At 37.1% G+C, this 24,847-nt stretch overlaps 4 protein-coding genes across 7 annotated transcripts; 1 reads left to right on the top strand and 3 right to left on the bottom strand.

The window, feature by feature from the left end:
• Nucleotides 1–1,973: 1,973 nt before the first annotated feature.
• APG7 (ThiF family protein) lies at nucleotides 1,974–6,891 on the bottom strand. Of its 2 annotated transcripts, XM_086242805.1 has the most exons (15): nucleotides 6,752–6,891; nucleotides 6,378–6,636; nucleotides 5,670–5,878; nucleotides 5,315–5,506; nucleotides 5,167–5,221; nucleotides 4,897–4,994; nucleotides 4,579–4,768; nucleotides 4,360–4,465; nucleotides 4,135–4,279; nucleotides 3,898–4,056; nucleotides 3,612–3,800; nucleotides 3,222–3,422; nucleotides 3,023–3,138; nucleotides 2,706–2,865; nucleotides 1,974–2,301 (listed from the first exon to the last, which is right to left on the bottom strand). In XM_086242805.1, exons 2-15 carry the CDS (start codon nucleotides 6,511–6,513, stop codon nucleotides 2,131–2,133), a joined length of 2,127 nt encoding a protein of 708 aa, XP_086098931.1. In that variant the 5' UTR covers nucleotides 6,514–6,636; nucleotides 6,752–6,891; the 3' UTR covers nucleotides 1,974–2,130. The 2 variants fall into 2 exon arrangements, with proteins under 2 accessions (XP_086098931.1, XP_086098932.1); XM_086242806.1 differs by lacking the exon at nucleotides 6,752–6,891 and having other exon boundaries at nucleotides 6,378–6,673.
• A 2,296-nt stretch (nucleotides 6,892–9,187) lies between these two features.
• Nucleotides 9,188–10,944, bottom strand: LOC147296946 (uncharacterized; the record flags this gene model as incomplete). Its single annotated transcript, XM_086229867.1, has 1 exon — nucleotides 9,188–10,944. A coding segment is annotated over exon 1 (945 nt), but the record flags the coding sequence as incomplete, so codon positions are not given.
• A 696-nt stretch (nucleotides 10,945–11,640) lies between these two features.
• LOC147296945 (transcription factor bHLH30-like) lies at nucleotides 11,641–15,356 on the bottom strand. Its single transcript, XM_086252745.1, has 2 exons — nucleotides 14,519–15,356; nucleotides 11,641–12,512 (listed from the first exon to the last, which is right to left on the bottom strand). Exons 1-2 carry the CDS (start codon nucleotides 14,828–14,830, stop codon nucleotides 12,036–12,038), a joined length of 789 nt encoding a protein of 262 aa, XP_086108871.1. The 5' UTR covers nucleotides 14,831–15,356; the 3' UTR covers nucleotides 11,641–12,035.
• Nucleotides 15,357–20,830: 5,474 nt separating this feature from the next.
• Nucleotides 20,831–24,402, top strand: LOC147296944 (uncharacterized). Of its 3 annotated transcripts, none has more exons than XM_086229385.1 (6): nucleotides 20,831–21,100; nucleotides 22,118–22,310; nucleotides 22,404–22,983; nucleotides 23,064–23,219; nucleotides 23,643–23,788; nucleotides 24,020–24,402. In XM_086229385.1, the coding sequence occupies exons 2-6, from the start codon at nucleotides 22,209–22,211 to the stop codon at nucleotides 24,215–24,217; spliced, it is 1,182 nt and encodes a 393-aa protein (XP_086085511.1). In that variant the 5' UTR covers nucleotides 20,831–21,100; nucleotides 22,118–22,208; the 3' UTR covers nucleotides 24,218–24,402. The 3 variants fall into 3 exon arrangements, with proteins under 3 accessions (XP_086085511.1, XP_086085510.1, XP_086085509.1); XM_086229384.1 differs by having other exon boundaries at nucleotides 22,377–22,983; nucleotides 23,076–23,219; XM_086229383.1 differs by having other exon boundaries at nucleotides 22,377–22,983.
• Nucleotides 24,403–24,847: the final 445 nt, after the last annotated feature.

The following is a 24,847-nucleotide window of genomic DNA, read 5'->3' as shown; positions in this document are numbered from 1 at the left end:
ACACATATCGCCATTTTTTCCAACTGAATCTTTTGCTCAAAATTGGGAATTTGGTATTCATTTGCCAGATTTGGTCTATCAAATATATTGGCCATCTTGCACTGCAGCTTTCTGAACTTTGCTGCAAAGGTCTATATTCTATAATAGTTAGGTTATATCCCATAACATGATTTGAGAAAAAAGACCATTAGCCGTACAAATTGGAGGACGAAACTACTAGCTAGCCAACTCTTTGTTTAATATCACGTCTAAAAATTGGAATGGGACCTCATGAAGAGTCAAGTTCCCAATTAATTGATTGATGCATAACTTGGCCAAATAACAACCACCAAGAGTTTAATATTCAAATATTAATGCCAAAAAAACTATATTCTCTAAAATGGTAACCGTGCTGCCTTGCTATAGTTGTTTGGTGTTGGTCAAGAATCTACTTCTTTGGGAACAAATCAACAAATAGTCAATACAATGGCTAGTTAGTGCAGCACTACGAGTCTTGGGCACACTGATCACCATTATTGACCCATTTATTCAAAATGACTTGGTGGAGTCGCATTAGGGCAGGTCCATGCATATCACATACATACATGTATATCATGATGGCGTGGGATTCCATTAACAATTTTATCCATCCATCACATTCAGTCCTCAAACAATGAATTTTTTCCCACGTGTGGAAATAACAGTAACCACAGCAACAAGTTGCCAAGGGCATGGTTTCAATCACGAGGTGTACGGTGTGGTGTGGTGCATGTGTTGATTGAGCCCAAAAATGCGAAGTGGTGCTTGTATGATGTGTACCACAATGGTTCCTTTTAGCATCAAAGTGCACACATATATGCACAGCCACTGCTACATGTTGAGCCTGGATTGTTATCCCAAAACTTAGCGCATCTGCAATGTGCCAAGCGGCATAAGTCCGATGTGTTTTCACATGGAATACTGGCAGCCTACAATGTGATCCTCACACGTGACATGGGATAACTAACACTAAAACTCAAATGGGGAGTCCACTAACGTATGAGTTGATTGAGTTGTGGTGGAAGTACTAGTCATGCCACAAGCCACAAGCCACAAGCCACAAGCCACAAGCCACAACAACATTCTAATTCAGTAATTCTATTATGATGATGGTTCATGAGACTGAGTGAGACAAAAAGTGCAGATTAGCCACTCATGACTACTCAGCTTTAACCTTTTATGTTGCTAGACTTTTAAAGTGGCAGACTTTGAGTTTGAGACTCAATTTTCATATCCTAGTACTCCTCCTTTGAGAAACTACTGTTTGCTTTTTCTGCTCTTGGAGATCAAAGTTCGAAGCTTCCTTTCAGGTTCTGGTTTCAAAGTTTGCATTTTAAGATCTATCATCTGGGGTGGCGGCAGCACTTGCATCAAGGAGAAGAGAAAAGCTAGCTATGACTTCCAAGTTCATGGTCTCCTCGTCGCACCAATATTTCTTACTTTCGAAAAGTCATTGAAACAATACATCAGGTAGGTAAGACAAATGTATTAGGCTGCCAACTTATGCTTTATGTTAGTTGAAGATACGTGACATTTTGGTCTGTGCGACCATTGCATAATTTTATAGTCAAACTCCACACATTTGACAGCACTGGCTTCTAACTTTCTACCTCCTTGAAGCCACACATTTCACTTTGATGTTGATCCAGGAACCATATTTATTACAACTTTCGTTTTCTTTTTTTTTATGTGTGCGTGTGTGTGTGTGTGTGTGTGTGTGTGTGTGTTTAGCTGCTTTAGCAGGAACCATATTTATTAAAAAGTTCATGATAGAAAATCCAAATTTCTTGTTTCTTTTATGTTTTTTTCTCTGGATTGTTGGTTTGTGATATTCAGCCGTGCAGTGCAGTACCCTGTTTCCATAGCTTACGAATCAATAGAAACGGCTACATCTTGGGTATAGCTTTGAATATTTTGGTTCTAAGAGCAGCAGGGCTTTTTGACAAATGCTCGAATTAAGTTATAGTTTTCACTTTTCGGTCGGGCCGATTATGTAAAAAGTTAATTGAAGAATACATAACTGAATATCACCTTCGTATGTCTCTGTACAATTGAGAATGAATTGCAGTGAAAATAATTCAGAACCCCCCTCCCCAAATTAAAAAAAAATAATCAAACTTCAACACAATCGTCATCATCATCTGTCCCATAATCCCAGTCCATTTGGAATGAACTAGCTGACTTCATCAACTCTGTTAGTCCAGTTAGGTCCTCCAGATAGCTAGGATGGTTGATAGCTTGCAGTATAAATTCCATTTGCCTTTTGCGATATTCAGACACCACCTGAAATAATCCATTTGCAATGAATAATTGAAAATTACAGTTATAAAGAAGACATATTACTAAAATGAGAGGCAAAACGAGGACACAACAACAAACATTTAAGAAAATTATCACAATTTTCATGCCGATGAAATTTCCTCCTATAAATGGACATATTAGCGCTTGTGTATCAAATTGACAGGATGCAGGAAGCAGCACACTACTCACAAAAACCATGTGCAAAATAGATATTTCTGCTGCCCCTATAATAACTCTCTTCTCCAATAGTACCAATTATTCAATAATCTATATGAACTGCTATTCCCTGAATAGCATTAAGAACTAATGGCTCAATCAAACTAGGAACAACCGTGACTTTCTCAGGGAACCACCAGGGAAAAGTCAACGAGCAAAGCAAAACTTACAGTGCTGCAACAAGCAGTGCAACTGTCTGAGGAGTGACCCAAAAGTGTCATCTGTGAAAACTGCCCAAGGGAACCTCGAATTTGATGGGGTAAAATACCAAGAGGTTGCTCACTGCTTCCACTATTACTGGAGTTCGCAACATCACCTTCTGCAAATATCCTGAAACAAGAAGTTTAAAACCGGAGTTCCAGGTCAACCGTAGAAAAAAAGCAAAGTGGGATTTCTATTTAGCTCTTAGTCATGACAACTAAGGATCTTTACAAAACTCAATGAACAGCTAAATAGTCAGGCACTTTTCAATTTTCGAAGGATTTACCCATGAGGGTGATGCAGGATCCCCACCAAGAGCTCAACTGCAAGAGCTGAGGCAATAGGAGCAAGGCCTGGGCGTGTAACAGTGCATTGCTGGTCCAATGTGCGGTTGGCAGTTGACTGCACAGAAAACAAAAGGCTTATGGTTGTTGTACTTGACATACATAGAACAGCTCCAATATCATATCATTCTAGAAAATTACATCAATAGGCGCAACCACATCATTGCAGAAGTAACAGCCCAATCTCTGCCCTCCATTATTATCAGTCAGGCCAAGGTTGCTCATGTCAGCAGATAAAGCATTTGCAGCTTCAGCTTCTGAGTCATGGATAGAGCTAAAAGGACCTGCTCCATGGCGCATAACCAAGAAGCTGTCAAACCCTAGAGCTGCAGTTATAGTAATCTGCAAACAAGTAAATAATAATCATAAAATAACATTAATGTCAATTAATTAAAGATAACTAATCCAAATACCCAATATTCTTGAATCAGGGAAATAGATCATCTTCATCAAGATGTGGCTCAAATCAGGTGTGAGAACAATACCAATTTATACCAGAGTGTAATATTTTCAAGGATTAAAGCAACAGACCTTGTTAGAATTGGCACAAAGAAGAGATGGAAGCCACCGACTTTCTCTTGTATCAGTCAACAAAAAAACTGCATCGTGAGAATCAATTAAATCATGTAGGCGTCTACAATCATCAAGCACACTCTGCTCTTCTTGACTAGGAACAGGATGTCCAGGCATTGGTATAGCCATGACAACGCCCTCAGCTTCCTGATAAAAGGACAAAGGGATGGATGGAAAATATAAGAAAATCATCAAGTTTTTGGTTCAAGCCATGTTTAGAGGACAAACAGATCAAATTAATTACCACAGCTGGAAATATTTTCTTGAGGCTATTAACTGCTGCTGTGGTTTTAAATTCACCACCATTTAGGCAGTCATCTAATGTATAGAGGGATTGCCTCAATGGATTAGACATAGCCACCCTGCCATTGTCAACCAACGTGATTTTCCGGACACCCCAAGCCTGTAAAATACATAATCTTCACTCATTGAATAGATAGAATCAGAATTTTATTTGTAACTTAAGGAGCAGAGAACTCACCATAAGCATGCGAGCAACCTGGCATCCAAGTGTACCTGCTCCAAGGAGGAGACACTTGAGAGAAGACAAGGTGTTTAAGTTCAGAGAAGGCAAAGCACGCCATCTCATTAGTTTCAAATTCAAATCTGCAGCAGATATGGCCAACCTGTAAAAATTATCATAAGACACCAAAATAGCAATGGAATAATAACATTATGGACTACAGAGAGCCAATAGACAACATACCTAGTTGGATCCATAGATTTAGCAAGGCTAATACACCTGGGTACTTTTCTCCCTTTGCTAAGTTCCCACCCCACAGCATTAGGTACATAATGATGATCTCTCCACCCTAAACAGATACAAAAATCCAAGTTAGAGTACCAATGTATGTAAGCATATTCAAACAGTATAAGAAAGACTCCTAATAAGAACAGAGCTGTTACCCAATTTCTGCAGCTCTACCTTGTGGAACTGTAACCAGGGCTTCACCAACAAGGGACAATCCCAGATCTGCGAAACCACGATTCTCTCTATAGCATAAGAAGTGAACAGACTTGACATCCCATCTTGAGCAAATAAGTGCAAGGAAGTTGCGAAGAGGCCAACCAGGATTGTTTGGAAGATGGCATGGATCATAAAAGCCAAAGAGCAACTGCAAATGGCATATAAAGTAGCTTTAAGAAAGTTGAATCCAGAAATTTAATATTTAGACAATTCATTCCAGTTTCCACCACCTAAATGATTAGCTATAGTTCAAATGCAAGAGTTATGAAGGCAGACCTTGTGACCATCAGCACTTTGGTAGGTTTCCCAATCCTTTATATGCTTAATGGTAGCATGTGAATTTGAATCAATTCCAACCAAAAAGAATGGCACATCTGAATCAGACGACTTAGGTTAGAAAGAGGAACGTTAATCATGTATAAACTATAGATGTCTTTATAAGCCATAGATCCATTGAAATGAAAACCTTACATCTGAGCATATGCACAAATAAAAAAGATATTTATACAGACTATAAACAAAATAGCAAAGGAGACATATATATACCTGCTGTTAAGCTTGAATTGCGCCACTCATTAAGTGCTGCTGAAACAGATTCTGCCTAAAAGATACAACAATAGTCTTTACATTATATAAGAAGTGAAATCTAAATAGCTTACTACTGTGTATCCAATAATAACTATATCCTACATACCTCCTCCAAGCTAAAACATTGTGAAGCAGGCCTCAAATCGACCAGGGTTGCTGGAGGATCAAGCACCAGAGCAGGGAAAGCAAACCAGTAATGAAAACTCCATTTTTTCAGGTCCGCAAAAGAGATAAGGAGGAACCTCGAGAGTAATGAACTGTCCTCCAAAGCTTTTCCATTATGAATGTCCTCCCAAATCTGATTATAAACAAAAAGCATATGTATTACGCTACACTTACATTCACGTTTAGCCAATCAGATTCATCTATCTGCAACATATTTCAACTGAATGCTACAATTTACTATCGTTCACAGATGCAATAAATTCATCCAAAGCCCAAAAGCCATCTGTATGGGATACCTTTTTTGCTTCGGCCTTAATCAGGGCCTGTTTGTCAAGTGCATTAAAGCTTTCTACCGTATTGGTGTTGAAAAGGATGCCAGGAATGGAGCATCTGTTCCTATTGCCTCGACTTATTGCTGGTTCTTCACTTGAATCCGAAGGCAAAGACTCGGCCAGAAGAGTTAAATGATTTGATACTTGCGAATGTGAGCATGGTGCATAGAAACCTGGAACAGGGTCAGTCCATGTCACAGATTACATGAAGCCATTGGACTTAATTTACAGATAAATTCACAATAGAGCATATACTTTTAAGAACTTTGTATCGCATTCATATCTGAATTAAACCCTGAATTTTCAATTAATTGGAATTTAAACCCAATTGAGCCTCACACAACCATATAGTTTTCTTCAATGACTTTATAACTTTGCCATTACAGTATATGACAAAAAATTCAAACTTTTGCTTTGGTCAGAAAAATCTGATTTTTTTGCTGTTTTTTACTTTTTCCTCGAAGCCGGACAATAATAAGTCAACCAGAAAAAATTTAAAACAAAAAAAATCAGACACTATTTCCTATAAATTTTAATAAAAATATAAAATAAAATCTCAGGAATACGATTCCTGATCTAAGAATGCTGAAATTTACTATTTCTTCCCCCAAAATTCCATAATCTGATTACAGAAAAAAAAAATTAACAAAGAAAATAAGGAAAAGGGCGAACCAGTGATGGGGATGGGTGAGTCATCGATGCCAAACTTGTTGAGCTTCAGTGAAGACAATCTGTGCCAGAAACCCTCGTCCACCGAGCTCTGAAAGGGTGCGAATTGCAGTAAGGATTTACCACTCTTCCCCTCCATGATTATTTCCAACTACGATTAACTACTTACTTGACCTCTTCTTCTCCTAATCTCCTTCTTCTTCTTCTTCTTCTTCTTCTTCTTCTTCTTCTTCTTCCTTTTTTCGTTTTCTTTCTTCTCAAGCTTTATAATTTAAACGGTAAACCAGTAAGTAAAAGTCAGAGACTTGTGAGTTCAAGTTCAACGATAAATATAATATAACACCAAGTTCAACAAGGAGAACTGGAGAAGAAGATACCTCCGATCGATTGAGTGGCCGCTTGCTCCGTCGATTTTTCTCTCCCTACGGTTGCTTTCCCTCCTTTTCTATACGGTTTTAGGGGTGCCCACTAATGAAATCTCGCCAACTCAGCATTTGGGCCTCTCACTGCATTGGGCTTTTAATTGAGCAATTAACTACTCATTTACTGACACTCATCAGTCATCTCCATTCTCCACGCCACCCCATCCAAATTTCTTTCTTTTTTTTTTTTCTTTTTTTTTTTTAATTTAAAATTTTAAAGTTCACAAATTGTAAAATTGTAAACTAATCAAAATAAATTTTCATACTTTTATCCAAAGATCATGCTTAATTATCGATTTACCACTCAAAACTGTAACTCATTCCCACTTTGACACCTGAAAGTTTTTGTCTCAGAATACTACCTGTAACTTACATCTGTATCCTATTTTACCTTGTTCCGTCAACAATTCCGTTAAAAATAATGACATGTCCGTTAATGATGACGTGGCGCGCTGGATGTGTGCCACGTGTCACATCTTTTCTTGTATTTTTCTAATTTTTTTTTCTATTTTTATAAACTTTGAAAATTAATTAAAAATAGTTATGAACTTAGAAAAATACACGGAAAATTTTTATTGACTTGTTTGACTAGTATTAATTTACTATAGGGTCAAAATGCCAATTTTTCCTCTAAAAATTTTCAGAAAATTTGGAAAGTCCAAATTTATTTCTAGAAAATTAAAATACTTTAGACTCTTTGGAAATTCATAAGATAATCTCCCGAACTCCAAAAAATATAAGTTCTACACCGTTAGTCTTCTAAAAACTAACAATACCTTTCTCGTGAACACTTGTTACCCAAAAGACCTCTCGGTCTTAGAGGAAAATAAATTTTCCTATAAAATAAATTCTAGAAAAATTATAGAATTTCTGTAAAGTCTCGAAATAATTCTCTGAAATAGGCTTTCGGTAATTTTCAAAATATTTTTGAGAATTTGTCTAAGAGTTTAAGAAAATTCTAGAATTTTTTCTAGAATTTATTTAATAGAGGGAAATTTATTTTAATTTTGGACTTTCTAATTTTTTTTGGAAATTTTTAGAGGGCAAATTGGTAATGTAACCTGATAGTAAATTAGTGCTAGTCAAGACGAGTCTGTAGGAATTTTTCGTGTATTTTTCTGAGTTCGGAGCTATTTTTAATTAATTTTTAAAGTTTATAAAAATATAAAAATATAAAAATCTGAAAATAAAAGCAAAGATGTGATGCGTGGCGCACATCTAGCGCGCCATGTTAGCATTAACTGTCAGGTCATCATTTTTAACGGAATTGTTGACGGAACAAGGTACAATGAGACACGAATGTAAGTTACAGGTGGTAATCTGGGACAAAAAATCTTTCAGATGGTAAAGTGGGAATGAGTTACAATTTTGGGTGGTAAATCGATAATTAAGTCTTTTATATATAGGCTTTAGAGAGAGAGGATGGGTGGCGGTTAGGGGTGGTTGGCCGAAAAGAGGAGCCGCCGGTTGGCGGTGCGGTGCCTTAATTTATGTTCTAGCTTTAATTTTTTACTTTTTTTATTTTATTTTTGTGGGTGTGAAAATGACATAGTGGTGGTTTGGGGGAGAGAGGAAGGGGCAATTAAGATTTTTTCTGTCTAAAAAATGTTATTTTTGCATATATTAGTATTGGGTGTTAAATTTGTAAACAGATCATGCAAACATGCTAATGGTGTCTTGGTGCTAAATTTATAAACGGATCATGCAAACATGCTAGTGGTGTCTATTTCCCAATAAATTTTGAATAGAAGAAATATATTAAAAGGCTAAATTTATAAATAAAACTAATAAAATGACATTATGAATATTTAAAAAAATAGGAAGAGTACATGTGAACCTCCCTAAATAAAATAACCTGTTTTTAATAAGGCATGAATCAAAATCATGACATGACATGCTTTGGAGTTTGGACCTTGGGCGAATCAAAAAGGAAAGTAAAAAAAAATAAAAAAAATAAAAGAAGAGAAGAAGAGAGAGAAAGGGTTAAGTTTGCTTGAATAATCTGCATAGAAGCACAGCAGTTATTATGCCACCCGCCGACACGATGAGCAACTTAGGCCACTGCAGCTGCGGCCCTGAGGGTGAAAGTGAGGGTGATGGTGGGGGTGGGGGTGGGGTGGGGGTGGGGGTGGGGGGTGAGGGTGAGGGTGGGATTGGGGTTGGGAGTGGTGGTGGTGAGGGTGAGGGTGAGGGTGAGGGTGAGGGTGGGGGTGGGGTTGGGAGTGAGGGTGAGGGTGAGGGTGAGGGTGAGGGTGAGGGTGGGGGTGGGGTTGGGAGTGGTGGGGGTGACGGTGACGGTGGGGGTGGGGTTGGGAGTGAGGGTGAGGGTGAGGGTGAGGGTGAGGGTGAGAGTTGGAGTGGGGTTGGGAGTGGTGGGGGTGAGGGTGAGGGTGAGAGTGGGGTTGGGAGTGGTGGGGGTGAGGGTGAGGGTGAGGGTGAGAGTGGGGTTGGGAGTGAGGGTGCGGGTGAGGGTGAGAGTTGGGGTGAGGGTGGGGTTGGGAGTGATGGGGCCTCCATTTCCACAACTGGCATTGAATACCGGCACAAAGGACACAAGTGACAGATCTCTAGCCATCTAGCAATGCAATCTCCATGATACATATGGGAGCAGGGCAAGCGAGTTAGTAATAGTTGAAGAGTACCACCACGCGCTTCCAAGTCAAAGTCGAAAAAATCCTCCATACAAATAACGCACAACGACGTGGTGTATCCCGTAGCAGCCAATTGTAACATATTATTAAGCCTCACTTTCTCCAAACCTTGAATGGATGATCTAGTTGCGGGAATAGGTCTAGGCCTATATGTTTGTAAGGATTCCCTTAGAACCCTATCAATGATATCATCATTATCATGATCAACAATAGGGGTAGTACCCGTAAAATCTCGCAATAATCGCATATATAAAGTGACGTCAGCTATGAACACCCTAATGAGCCGGAAGGGGACTGCCACCTCAGCCACCTGAAATAGTTTTTCAAGAATAGCCGGCTGCGCAGCTTGTGGGACTCGCATGCTGGAGAGGATCCCAGTCATGATCTCTGTAGCTGCTCTTCGATTCGATAACAGCTTGAAACGAGAAAGATGGACTGCAGTGATTTTCTGGGTTACTAGCTCTGGCAGCTGCTCGTGAGTTTCAGATCTTGGAATTGCATCATCGTCGATGTCATCAATAGTTTCTGCATCAAACCACCCGTTTATCAAGTACTTGGAGAGCGATAATCTTACCGGAACCAAGTCGGAGTCAGACGGATAGTGCTGTGCGTAGTCGGGTCGAATTCTGTCTTCTTGATCGACTCTGCCAACAAAATAATGTCTCTGTCTCTGATGGGTTGACATATTTAATTGATTTTATGAACAAACTAATGTTAATCAGTATCAATATCAACTGATTTGAGAGTTGTAGTGGTGAGAGGCATGTATGCAGGCCGTGTATTTATCGTATAACTCAGGAGGAGATCTGTGCCTACAAGGATTAGGAATCATTAACCGATTAAGAAAAGGTTTTTTTTTTTATTTAGTTTGCTTTCGTGAAAATCAAAAAACGCATTAGCAAGCTATTATCTTCGACGGACCTGATCCTCTACCAGCCTTTCTTCTATCAGACTCATACCAGACTTTAAATTCTGGCGGTTCAAAAATATTCAACGATTTAAATGACACCACATCAGCTTTATTTTGGAAAAAGCACATGGGAAGTGCTTCCTCCTAGAAGTGCTGCCAATGAAAAACACGGGAAGCACTTGGGCTGGTCTTGGTGAGATCGATATATGGTTAGGCCTGGAGAGCATGTCAGTGGAGGAATTGGTGCTAGTTTTGACAGCAGCGCCTATCACTGAGAACTTCCATGATTATTTAGAAGCCCCAATTGTATGTTTGTCCTCACAGGACGTGCCAACTCCATATGCTGGAACATTGGAGGAATGTACTATTGTTCAACCAGCCCAGATTGTGACAGCAGTTGTGCAGCTCTGCCAGTAATATATTGCAGCAGCATGAAGTCTTATTTCTAAGCAGCTTTTCTAGCTTTATTTTATAATCTTCATTTAAGTTCAGATTTTGTTAGAAGATTTGTGTTGTTAAACTTGTATCTGTTAAAAGTGGTCCAAGGTTGGTTTGTTATTTTGTTAAATGGCATGTAAGATCATATGTCCGACCTACTAATTGAGATTTGCAAAATTGAGTCTGATAATCGTTATATTGATTATGTATAATTTATTGATACCGGATTCTGGTGTAGCTCCATCCATGGTGCAATACTGCAATATATCCTGGGCGAGATTTTAGCTCCCACAGCTAACATTCTCCTTTGGATGATTATACAGAAACTCAAATCATAAGCCAAACAGATAAAACTGCCTTAAAAGGTGCATTCTAAGATGGAGACTTGAGAGTTGAGGAGTTTGCTTTTCAATCCTTTTGTATTGTGCATAGCAGCACATTTACAATGGCCCCTCCAAGTCCAATCTCAAACGATGTCGTCGACTGTCGACGTACTCTAGGGGGCCGCTAATGAATTCTCGCCAACTCAGCATTTGGACCCCCCCACTGCATTAGGCTTTTAATTTTTTAATTTTTTTTTAGATTTAAGAGAGAGGGGGAAACGAATTTGAGTGCGGCACAAATTCTACTTCTCTTCCAAGTTCCAACTGATTGTCCACCAACAACACATTAATTAATTAATTGATTAACTACTCCTTAGTCTCCTTTATTGACACTCCTCCCGTCCCCGTTCTCCACACCACCCCATCCAAATTTTCTTTTGGGTACCATCCAAATTTTTTCTCTTTTTTTTTTTATTATTAAAACTTTCATCACAACATGCAAACTAATCAGAATAAATTTTCATACTTTTATTTTTTTTTTTCTATTATCATAGTTTTATCCAAAGCTACATTTTATATAAAGGCTCTAAAGATTAAGCATGTGTACCCTAGATTTTTGTTATGTACTAACTTAACATTCTAAGACATTATTTAATCTTCAACTGAATCCTACATATCCATCAAGCATTTAGTAGTCTAAAGCTTTCCATGAATTCACAACAAAATACATACATACAAGCAGCTTTGTCTTTCCTCAATATAGTTTTTTTGGTGTTTTATGGTACAAATGTATTATGTAGATATCACCGATAGTTGATCTTCCACACATCCAAGCCTGAAGATAACAAATACAGAATCAGTATTAGAATACAATATGCACATCTTCTTCACCACCAACACAAACACACAGTATGGTTTCATGAGGATGAGCTCGAGGTATCGAAGTAAGAGACCCTTCGCCTTTTGCTCAGCAGTGTTGTTCTTGGGGAGTATTCCGGCGAGGCAGAAGCCTTGTCAAGGACAGAACTCAGGGCCTGGTGAACAGAACTTGAAAGACGTTGGCATGCCTCGGCATCAGCATCATTGTCTTTGCAGCTGGTGAAAACAAATACATTTTTCACTCGGTTTCCCAAGGTTGCCATTTCTGCCTTCACAATTTTCAAGTGAAGGGAATCAAGAGTTTCTCTTAGGTCAGAGAGAAGCTCAGATCGGTACTCACAGCAGACAGATGCCCTCAAAGATATGGTTCCATCCCCTGCCCCAATGTCAATGGGTCCAACTTTCACTTCATCAGCATCAATTGGAATGAGAACACCCTTACTGGATTCTAGGGCATCCTTCTTCAGTTCTTTCACTTCGCTGATAACTTTAGCAAGTAATGCGGCTTTGTCCATCTATGAGTAGCAATTGGGTCAAGGTTAAAAACTTGAAACAGTTGCCATCAACACTTGGCTATTTTTACATATGTAGAAACAACATCAGCAAGATGTCTTCTTTGACAATAGCAGAAACACAATTAACTTGGTCTTAGCACAGGCATAAAAACAATTCCAACATAAGTTTCCACATATTTCTTAGCTCACATAAGTAGACTTGGTATTTAATCACATGAGCAAATCATGCTTATAAGTCCATCGTACAATCATAGCATAGTCTTAGTCCATGAAATACAGAGCCAAGTCCTCCTACTTACTTCAACTTAGAAGGCATGGTAGATGACAAAATAAGCAAACTTGACAATTTAGTGGTTATTTTTTTCCCACACACATGTTCTTGCTTACCGCCCCAAATATGATACGATATTGAATGGTTGAGCAAGACGCATTTAAGACATAAATTATAGTCCAAATGTAGACCTTGTGATGGCATCTACTACACAGCTAGCACTATACCCCATCATCCAGTCATAATCATCAGTACTTCCCAAAACAGATATGGCATGCTACAGACTGTAAGCGTTGACAGCAAATCATCTCATATTCTCATATATATATATACTTACTCTTAAACAACCACAGGCTTCTAAAATTAATAAGCAAATTGAAGTTGGTGTGAAACAGTGTTCAGCCTACTTAATTATAATTTTTTCTAGGTGCCTTTGACTCAGTACGATTATAGGTTTAAAATTGTAATGTGTAGTGTGCTGTACCTAACAGGTTTAAAATCGTCCCTTCTTTTTTCTCTTCCTCTTCATTTTTTAACCCCTTGCATATGACAGTAGTTAACATGGCTGTAGGTATGCTTAATTTAGTTGAAAATGCAAAGCCAGACTCCCTCTCTAAGTACACTCAGACATTTACTGCATATTTCGTTTTACAGACAGTTTTTCAAGTCCCAACTGTGGAAGATGTTCTGCATGCAATTACAATTATGATCTTCATAAATCAAACTTTTTCACTTTCAAATTTTAAATTTTATAACACATCTTTGAGTTGACTTTTGTAACTTCCAGATACAGAGTTGACTCTCCAAAGGCACAAATAATGCAATGAAAAACTCTTTGTTAATTCGAATGAAGTGCATTAAATAATGAATGAACTCTTCTCTTTACATAATTTCATAAATCAATATTTCTCACTAAAGGAAACTTTAAATAAGTAGATAACAACACATCACAATGAAAGAGCTATTTTATATTGATCACCATTAAGCTTCTTGGGGAGAAATTGTATATGGAATCCATAAAATTATATTAGAACAAGATTCCTGATAGAGAAAAGCTTCACTAGAACTCAGAATCTATGCAATCAATAACTGTTCAACAGAAACCTCTCATAGCATTTGCCATAATTTTCTTTTTGGTACAGAACATGACTGTAAAAAGCAAATAACTATCAGGTCTTCCCTGTAAGTCTATTGTTCCATTTAATTTGCTACACATTCTGATCAGCCCCTTGGTTGCCACAATAAGAAGGAAAATGGTCATATCAATTTAAGCCAAAAGCTTTCGGCCCCCATTGTACCGAAAAAAAAAAAAAAATTTAAGACAAAAGCTTCCATGTTTCCATTTTTGTGGAAACAAAAACGAAATCTTTGCTCAAGTAAGCCAAATAGCTGTTTGAAGCTAGTCTTAAGTTGAGATGCACAATTCTCTTTGAATTTCTCATTTAGGGGCCTAAAAATTCAAAGAACCTAAATAGGCTAAATTTCAGACCAAAAGTTATTACTTTCCCTAGCAGGAAAATGATTTTTTGACTATTGGACAAAAATTTCAAATTTAAGTTAGATCAATTTCTTACTAGTAGTGTTCTCAAATGACTAATATTAAATAATCAGTTAAGAATGAACAAGCCATAACAACAAACCAGCAAATCCAATTATGCTAATTAACTACCAAAATTGTAACTTATTGGTACTAAATAATATAATTTGACAGTAACCTACATGAAATTCACATAACCTTTTCAGTGCAGGGCACGAGACCACGAAGCGTAGAGAGATGTGCATTAATTCTCTCTCTTCTCCTCCTCTCAGCCTCGCTATGGTTCTTCAAAGCCGCCAAAGCTTTTGCCTCTGGCACCCCTTTCTTTCCCACTCTCGCTGGAGCCTTAACAAGCTCACCTTTCTCACTATCCAAAACCAGAGAGTGTGGCAGAGCAGACCCACTTCCCAAAACCCCACTAAACCCACTCGAACCATGCTTGGACGAGTGGAAGAGGCTCGAGTCATCAGACCCAAATGAAGAATTGGAGTTAAAACTATAAAAAGCCATTCTTTTTATTTTTTTTCAAAGTCTTCGATACCCAAAACCTATGAACCAAAGCTGGAGAAGAGTAGACCAGGTGGGCGAGTCGTTGGGGCGAACCAGAAAGAGAGCTTTGAAAGAGGGAAGCTTTGTGCACCAGCTTTGTTGCTCAGCAAGGTGTTGATTATGGAGGCTGTGCTGGTGGTGGCGGTGACACTTCTTGTGGGTTTGGTCATACCTTCCATTACGCAAAAGACAAGGGTTGGGGGTTTGGAGGAGGTGATCAGTTAGAAAACATCCACATTTTCTTCCTCATGGTCTTGAAGTCGAGGATTTTCGAAAAGGGCAAAACAAAAAGAGTAAAAAGGAGAGAGTTTTGGGAACTGGGGTCCTTGGGAAAGAGTTTGATGCTACGTGAAAGGTGTAAACTTTGTTGGGTTTTCGATGAAGATGGAGAAGAAAAGGCAGACAGAGAGTCAAAGGCTAATGGTTCACCGAGAGTTTGGAAGATGAAGAAGTGAGTTTTTTAGGCAGCAGAAGAGATTAGCACAAATGTTTTGGGGAGTTTGAGATGGAGGGGCACCAAGTCCCACCATATATATAATAGTATAAAATATTAAATAGCAATAGTTTTTTTTTAGCCAACAAATAGCAATAGTTTATAAAATAAAAAATGTTTAATTTTTTTATGCAATTATTTTAGAGTTTTTTATTAATAAGTCACAGCATACAAAATTTTTTAATCATAAATCTAAATTTTCTAATTTATTTATTTTTAAGCCATAAAAAATATTTTAAGCTACAATTAAAAAAAATTGAAGTATGAAGCATTTAATACTATTCGAACTCAAACATACCCAAATTTTAGTTTTTCTTTTTTATTTTGCATTATTTTGAGTGTTTAGAGTTTATTTAGTTTTTTAAATTTAGGATTAAAGCCCTAAAATTCTAAATATGAAGTCATAAAACCTAAACTTTAAATACTTAAATTTTAAAATAATATTACATCATTTAACAAAGTGTAATTTTATGAAATTATAAAGTGTAACTCTACAAAAATTACATTTTGCATCATAATAAAAATAAATTATAACTCTTTACATACTGCATCATAACAATCATAACAAAATAAAGTGTAACTATGTGAAAGTTACATACAGCATCAGGAAAAAAAATTTAGTTTTAAGCCACTCATTGTGACTTAAAAATAAATAAATCTTTTACATAAGTTTATGAGTGAAACTTACAATTTTTTATAACTTTTTACTAATTTACTTTTATTTTATTTTAAGATATGATTAGTTATATACTTATACGGCATATATCATATATTTCACTTATACATATATGACAAAACATATTGCTAGTCATGTCATATAAAATAATGCAATTTCCTTAAAAACTGTATAAAAATAACATTATAAGTTCTTATAATGCATGTAAATAAAATGTGCTAACCATAGTTTAAACCTTGCATATGGTATCTTTAGGTGATAAAGAATCTTAAAACTTTGAGATTCTGGAAATATGGTGGTAGGACTGTAGGAGTAGGATTTTTTTTGTTTTTTGTTTTTAAATCCTTCAGTGAGCAAAAGAAGCGCAAAAAACGCATGCCTTTTGCATGGTCGGTGATGAACTGATGATTCATGTTGTATTAAGGCATGGAATATGTCAAAGGCCAAAAACGAAAGGCATGTAATATGTCGGTGAAATCACTGAAATGGGATTGGCCTAGTCGACTGAGGATAATAGCTTCCCTCTTCACATCCGGGTTCAAACCCTCCCCCCTTTCCTGTACTTAAAAAAAAAAAAGGCATGTAATATGTCGAAATAGAATCTGCTTCTATTTTTGTGTTACTATTGTGTTTATGGTTATAATAACATTATTTTTGGTTAATTATGCTGTTAAGACATAAAATACAGACATATTAATAATAATAATAATAATAATAATAATAATAATAAAAGACATCAAATACGAACACACAATATGGCACATGATTTTTCCCATTTTGCTCTGCCATTATTGTTCTTAGCCTCTTAGGAAGGTTAAGATATTCAAAGTTGGCAGCTCAATAAAGAGGAAAAAAAAATGCAAGAGAAATAACTTACATTTTATTTCTTCATAACTATTAGCAATTATTTAGTGGCCAAAAAAAAAAAACTATTAAGTATTATTTAGCAAACAAATTAAATATTACTAATAAGTAAACCCATTGATCACCACTCTTTTCACAACAATCATTTACTTATTTTATATTTGAACCCATGAACTCCTTATGGCATTTGGTTGGCATGATTAAATATATGTTTGAAACTCAAAAGTCCACAAATGTGAGTGCACACAAAGACAAAAATAGTTGGAGGGTGAAGAAGAATTGCCCACCACACCACTTCATGAGGGCCAAATTCCAATGGCTTGGCCTTAACCAGCCTCTCAAGATTCCAACCCCTAAATTTAAATTAAACAACACAAGAGCAAAAGTGGTCCTTGCCTTCCAGTTTCCACATCAGACTTTTGTCACATAATTAACCTACCAATAGGATTTTTTAGTATTATATATGTTTGGCGGTTTGCCTAGATTCAACTCATTAACGATTACGACCAAGATTAAATATAAAATATTTTATTTATCATTTAAATTATATTTAAAAGAGAAGGATAAGTTCTACCATATGTGTAGCACTTTTGCCTTTTCTTTTGGATGAATATTGTGAAGGCTGAGAGTGATAAATTGATTAAATTCTGCAGAGATTGTCTCTTTTTTATTCTTTTCTGTTTGGGGGTTTATGGGTTTGGCAAAGATTTGGCCTTTTGTTTTTGTGTGTTCTTTGAATATTGTTGATGTTCAAAAATGGTAAAGCAGTCAACGTCGAGTCGAACCACGTAGGCCCGTTGACCCGCCACTGAGAGGATGACACGTCGAAGTGGGGCAGGAACGGGTAGCTGGGTCCGACTGGTGAGTAATGAGAGAGAATGATATCCAAAGCACCCTGCGCAAGTACACAAAAGTGAGCGGGAAGGGCACCGGTGTGGTGCCGGCCAAAGCTCCTCCGACGCTCAAGTCAGTGTTCAGAGAGATCTGAGAGCAGAGTGAGTGAATAGTATAATAATGATTTCAGTTGCCCTTTTGTGACAAGAAGGTACCTCTCTTATAGTACCTTTGGAAGAGTGTCAACCAATCCGGTGATGACACGTGTCTCTTGTAATGATTCGCACTGTAGGAGCGCCACGTGTCACCTGTCTCGTGGGTCCGAATGAGTCGACACGGGTCGGGGCCTAGGAGGCTGGAGCTTAGGAGGCCAGAGCCTATGAGGCCGGAGCCTGGGAGGCCGGAGCCTAGAGGGCCGGAGCCTAAGAGGTTAAGGGCTAGGAGCCCAAGAGCCTACGAAGGGCTTAGTCTTTGGGCCTAGGCCCAAACGACATGATGTTAAGCCTTATGTGACTTGTCGTTATGCCGAGATGATTAGTCATACGAACAAATATGGTTATCATAGAGGGGCAAAAAGGTTGGGAACATATTGTTTATAGTGGATTTCTGATAGTTCTTAAAAAAAAATAATAATAATTGGTTACAGAGCCCCTTGATACAAAATTTGTTTTAAATGTGGTCATTCAGCTTGAATTTTTTGCAGAGCGACCAAAACCCTCTAGTCTAAAGTTGACCTCAACCTGATATGAACATCCCACCTACATTCATAAAGGTTGAAAATTGAAATAGAGCTTCTTCCTTTGCATGGTAGGCTCTAATTGTGTTGGGCTTGGACCCTGTAATGAACATTCCACAGCCCATCACACCTACGTTTCATCACATAACAAGAAAAATGTCTTGCTAAATTATGGCCCATTTACTATACGATTCTTGAGAAGTCTATTGCAACTTTATTTTTCTCTCTTAAAAAAATTGCAATATCACCGATTCACCCCATGTTTGCTTTTGTTTCATTGGTTCCTTCGAATTTATTTATTTAGCTTTTACTGATGCGTTCCAATTTGTTTATGTTCTACTTCCATCTTTTGCTTAGAAAAATTAAAATTTAGTAAAAAAGTAACAGCGGTGGAGATATGATTCAAATTATGAAATTAACATAATCAAAAAATGTGACACCTGCAGCAACTTTAATTCTTATATGTTCTCATTTTGTCTTAATTCATATTTAGAATATTATATGATTCTACAAAAATTAGGTGAGCAATAGCTGGATTAGCTTGCTCCATACAATTATTTAAAGTGACCACTTAAATTCTGGCTCCGTTACTGCATTAATGAAGTTATATCATTTAAGTGGGATGAAAGCAATGAAACATTTGTTAGTGTTCCAGGACTGCATATTCCATTATATGCTCTAAGCAGCAGCCCTATACTGTCTATACATTTAACAAAAATAAATAAGCAGCAGCCTTGATAAATATTCCATTGATGTAAACAATTCTTAGCACCAACCCTGATACCTGTGCTAGTCCAAATTTCCAACAAGAAATTTTGCTGCTCTTTCAATAGTTTGGTTTTGGATTCAAGTAGTGCATCCAAAAAGAAAAAAAGGATGTTATAGGATCCAACGATTATGGCGATAGACTCAAGAACGTCCACGCAAATCAACAATATCATATTTTCTAAAATATTAAAATTTCATAAATTTAGGATTCACCGCAAAAGGTCCCCATCTAATGCAAACATTTTCCAAAAAATAAAGTGAAAACATATGAAAATTAATCCTTTTATTTGGGCCATTCGTATGAATGCATCTTATTTGCTTTTAACTTATGTGATATAATTATATAAACTTATTTATTATGAAAAATAGATAAATAACTTTTTTAATCGCAGATAAATATATGGAACCTTTATGCTAGACCAACGTTATGAAATTTTGTAATTACACCAATATTCAAACTTAAAACCCAAATGTTATTCATGCTAGTATTTAGACTCGTGAAATTATGTGCAATAATTTTAAGTACCGAATTTTTCTTTAATGTAGGACATAAATATGGAATATAAAGCTCGACATCCCGCAATATTCTCGCATTCAACATTCCGCATTAAAAAGAGCTTTGAAAAAATAAAAAACCTTTATGATAAAGGCCAATACGAATTAGGGTTGGGTTTTTTGACCCACAAAACCAAAAATACCGACAATCAAACCATTCTGAAGCGATCGATTTGGTTGTTTTTTTTTTTGTGAAATTTCGATTTCCGTCTTATAACCGAACCGCACCGAAAGCTTTGGCGTCGAAAACGATTGTAGATTCCTCACACTAACGGTTACTGATATCGAACCGACAACTATTTCGCTTCATCTCTCTTTGCGTCTTCTCTCACAGTCACTCTCTCTGCCTCCTCTCTCACTGATAGCCAGTCTTGAGTAAGGGTAGATGAGACAGTGGGACACCTCTCTTTCACTGATAGCCAGTCTTGAGTGGGGGTAGATGAGACAGTGGGACCCAATGCAGAGGTTGAGCAGTTCGTAGGGCGAGTCCTAGTGGTCGGACGACGATTCCTGCTCCGCCACGACGCTGACGAGGACGGTACGGCTCCTCCCGCCCCTAGCAACCTCATTTTTCTTCTTCTATGCCTTTTTATCAACACCACCATATTCCTTTCCACCCTTCACCATCATCGTCATCATTTTCATCATCATCATCATCACCACATTGTAGAGCATCAGAAGTGCAAGAAGAGGAGGAAGCCGCAGTAGGCCATCACTAAACGAAAACGATCGATATCCAATCTGGCGATAACTAACTTCTAGTGGTTCGGTGTCGGCATCAAATATAGCCATTTCAACGAGCGTCAGTTTGTAATTTAACCGAACCAAACCCATTCCTAAGTACGAATGTACGATTATATCAACACTCAAATAAAATAAAATAAAAATAAGAGAGAGGCTGAATCTTTATATCCGGTTAAAGTGTTCAACCTCATAAGAGACAAACTGAACCAAATCAGTCAAACTCGACTCAAAGAGTCATAAGGGACCTATGGTCCTATACTCATCAATCATCATGATAGGAAACTAGCCGGTCCAACCTAAAGGAAACCTTTTTCTTTTATGAAACAAGAAGCACGAAACCCAGTCCGTTTCTGCTTTAACCTTTTAATATGTGTCCTTCTCTATTTAACTGTTTTAATGCAGGGAGGGGACCTCTTTGTTTCCAACCATCCAAAACCTCTCTTTTATTTACAAAATTCATCATCTTGTAGTGCTTCTACTGAGCCCAAATTCAATTGGGTTTGCACGGAGTTTTCGGTTTCTAATGGTTTTAGCTTCTCGGTGCGTCCATTCTTGGAACTTGTAAGTGATCAAATTCATGGGTTTTCTTTACTGTGCTTGTTTTTTTCGATGGCTTCGAGGCCTTGTTGCCAGTGATCAATTAAAGTTTGTTGCTTGTTATATAGCTTTTGGCAATCCATGGTATTTCTAAGGGTTGCTGATTATCTTAGTTTTGGTTGCCTGGGATTTTGGGTTTCCTGGTGTCCTGTTTATCATGTGTTTGGTTGCTGAGAACGAATTGAGAAACAGGGAACGGACGCAATATTTTGAATCTTATAGTATATTTTATGTACTGTAGTGTAAATAAAGATATAGCATTGGATATCTATATCTGAACTCAGTGTCAAATTGGCATCAACAAGTTGATGATGTTGCTAAATTCTGACAAAAAAAAAAACTGTTTCAGTAAATTTGGACAGAACCCAGTTTCCTTTGGAATAAAACTTATTATGAGTCAATTATATATAGTTTGGTATAAAGTGGATACTAAACTGGCTTAGGAGAATTTAATATTTTTTTCTTTAGGTCAGAGGGTTTTTTAGTGTTACTTGTTGAAAGTTCTTATTATTATTATTATTTTGATGAGAAACAGACTTTTATTAAAAGAAAATCAAGAAGTAAGGTTTTCTTTTGTAATTGAGTTATGCCCCTTTGAAAATAATATTTGAAGTTTGGTTTTGGACTTGTCCTGAGACTTCCGAGCTTTATTTGAATCTCCACGTTCCCATGTAGTTGAGAATGGTCGACTCTTAAAGAAACACTTTGTGTTTTTGGTTTGGGGTGGGGGGGGGGGGGGTGCTGAGCTTTTGCTTTTGTTTTGTGCGTGTTAAGGCCATAATTTTTGTAGTTTACAATTAAACTAGAAGTAAGAAGAAATAGTTGCATTCTAAGACACAAAATATCAAAATGCTGATCGGTGTCATTTACTTTCCATAGTATCTATTGCTCTAGTGTTCCCTTGATCAAGAAAATATAGTTTTTTTTTTTTTTGGTATAAGAAAATATAGTTCTTTTCCTGATCAATCTATATGACTGCAGCTAATATAGTTCTTGGAGTGGGGAGGTTGAAAAGTTATACCTTCAATTGCATCTGAAAGTTGGATTACAGTATAAATTATTTGTGGTGAAAATGGATACCAGTCTTACTGGATATAAAGGCATAGCATGGTTTGAAAACATATACCAGAGGTTTGAAGCTATGTGCCAGGAGGTGGATGAAATAATGCAGCAGGTATATTTTTAGTTTTTGATGGGTAAGCATCTAAATCTTCTTCTTAAATATTCCTCTGTTGGACAGAATATATCTAAACATGCTGAAATCCAGTTGGAGGCAGTGGGTGCCAATGTTAAAAACTTTTGCTCAGAATCAGAACTCAAAGGAGATGCACTCCCCCAATCTTCAGTAGATATAGAGGAAGGGGAAGCTTCTGACTCATCTCTGGTACAAAACACTAATGATGCAGCCTCCCCAGAAGGCACTAATGAAGACTGTTGTAAAAGATCAATAGATGGTGAAGTCCTCTTAAGTTCTGTGGAATCTGTTAAGAGCATTTCTTCTGGTTTATCATTGGAAGAAATTGATGATATTGAGACAAAAAAGTTTCAGCTTCAGACATCTGACAGGAAAGAGTCAAGCATTGCATCATTACTCCATGGGGTTTATCACATAAATCAAAAAATTGAATTGGATGGTGGAGCCAATACATTATTCCCAGCCTCTGATGATGTGGGAGGGTGTAACTATTTCATGGAAACAGAGGATAGAAGTAGTAACCTTGTCGATATGTCTTCAAATATTTCAGATGACAAACAATTCTCCAATTCTGCTAATTCGGTAAAACCCTGTAAGAGAAGAGTGACAGGTATTGAACCTTGTCCTGCTGGTACCTCAGATATTCCAAATTGTAAGTATATGAATATTTATTATCCCAATATTTGTGTGTTTTCTTTTGTAATGCGTTCTGCTAATTTTGTGTTGTCCCAGACAACGGTGCAGCCTATTTGACCACACCTGCAACAGAGCCTTCTCTTGATGGACTTGAACCGTACAATAGTTTTGATGAATCAGAGTCTGCTGTGTCTTTGCCAGTGTATGATAGTTTGGATGAATCAGAGTCTGCTGTGTCTTTGCCAGAAAGTGGTAATTTATGATTTCATCGATTTTCGTTCAGATATTCATCCTATTACATTGCCTTTGAGGTGTAACGTGTTATGTAATTATCATGACATTATCTGGCCCTACTTTTTTTTTTTTTTTTTAGTTTTAAGTGAAACTTAGGATTCATTTATTTACAGTTTTTTAGCGCTTTAATAAAGATAGAAGCTTCACTATCTGGTCTTGCTAGTTAGGTTTCACATATAGATCCTTGAAAATGTTTGAAACTCTCCAGTCTTCACTTCGCAGCCAAGGAGGGCAAGCACCTGTTTTGATGCATATCTGTGATTTATTTCTTGTCATTTTACATCCATATATTCTTTAATCTCGTTGAGAGTTTAAGTAATAATATTAAGATAGTATATGCTGTCAACTTGACTTCATAAAAATCTCATGGCTTCATTTTAGAGGAACGGGATAATTATGTTATCGAGCCAGGCTTACAAACTTTGCAATCACCTGGTAAGGTGAAGCTTGAAGAAAGTTGCATTTTAGTAGATTGTACTGGACTTCAATGCAGTTCTTGTGAAGCTGTAAAATGCAGATCTTACAAGGTATGACTCTCTTTCATGAAACTTGTGATAAAACTTGAAGGTGATCATAATATGTGAAAATGAAGTTTACTATGAAATGAATACATTGAGCAATAGCAGAGCATTTGAGTTAAAACTAAATAGCTGCTAGATTGACACTACTGATATACATCATGAGACCTTAAATTCATTCTCTCTACCCACATCGACAAAACTGATATATTTTGTTTTCTTTCTTCCTTTGGTTCTCAGAAAAAATTTAGGGATGCTTTTGCTTCAAAAATGAGATTATTGAAGAAGCACAACCATGAGCAGCATACAGATTGGTCTGCGGAACTTGATGCAAGATTTGATCAACAGAAGAGGAAAAGTTTTACAACACCTACGCTCTCTGAGAATTCTAATTCACTAGATTATGAATTTTGCGAATCTGATTGGGAGATTGTTTAGATAAGATTACCACTCTTAATATGAGGTCTATGTAAGATTCGGCCTTCTATTTGTTGTAGAGTTGAAAACACCGAGGTGCCTAAAAGGCTGCAAAAATGCTTCCATTTGCTTGGTCGCAATGCAATTTTCTCTCTCCCCATTATATGAAAACTGGATTTTGTTTCCACTGCAGAGTGCAGACTGAGTTTCAATGCTGATGAGTATCTTTTCACTGAATTTACTTACTAGTGATGTCAAAGTGTAGTTGGTTCTTGTACCACACCATGCACCAGTTGATGGAAGTTTTTGCATGCACAAGAAATTCTTGCTTCTCTCGCTAAACTCAGAATAATATGGTTTAACATAATTTGACCATTCAGAATATGCCATTGCCACTTCAGCTTTCTGTTTCGTATTAAAATCTTTGTTGATACATGACATGTTAGCTGGTTTAAGCTTCCATGATTCCATCGGGCTGCCAACTAGCTATTGTCTTGTGATATTTTTCTCATATTCTAAGTTGGAATCTCCTCTCTCTAATATTTAAAAAAATTTAATATTAAGTATTAACAGAAGAAAAATAAATAAATAAAATTCAAAACAAGAGGGATTGTGAATTTGAGATGACTACCTCAGGTCCTCAACTTACTA

This window comes from Dryas octopetala, chromosome 1 (assembly GCF_963921425.1).
Source record: "Dryas octopetala chromosome 1, drDryOcto1.1, whole genome shotgun sequence".
Taxonomy (NCBI): Eukaryota; Viridiplantae; Streptophyta; class Magnoliopsida; order Rosales; family Rosaceae; genus Dryas; species Dryas octopetala.
This window is presented reverse-complemented; position numbering and strand designations above follow the sequence as displayed.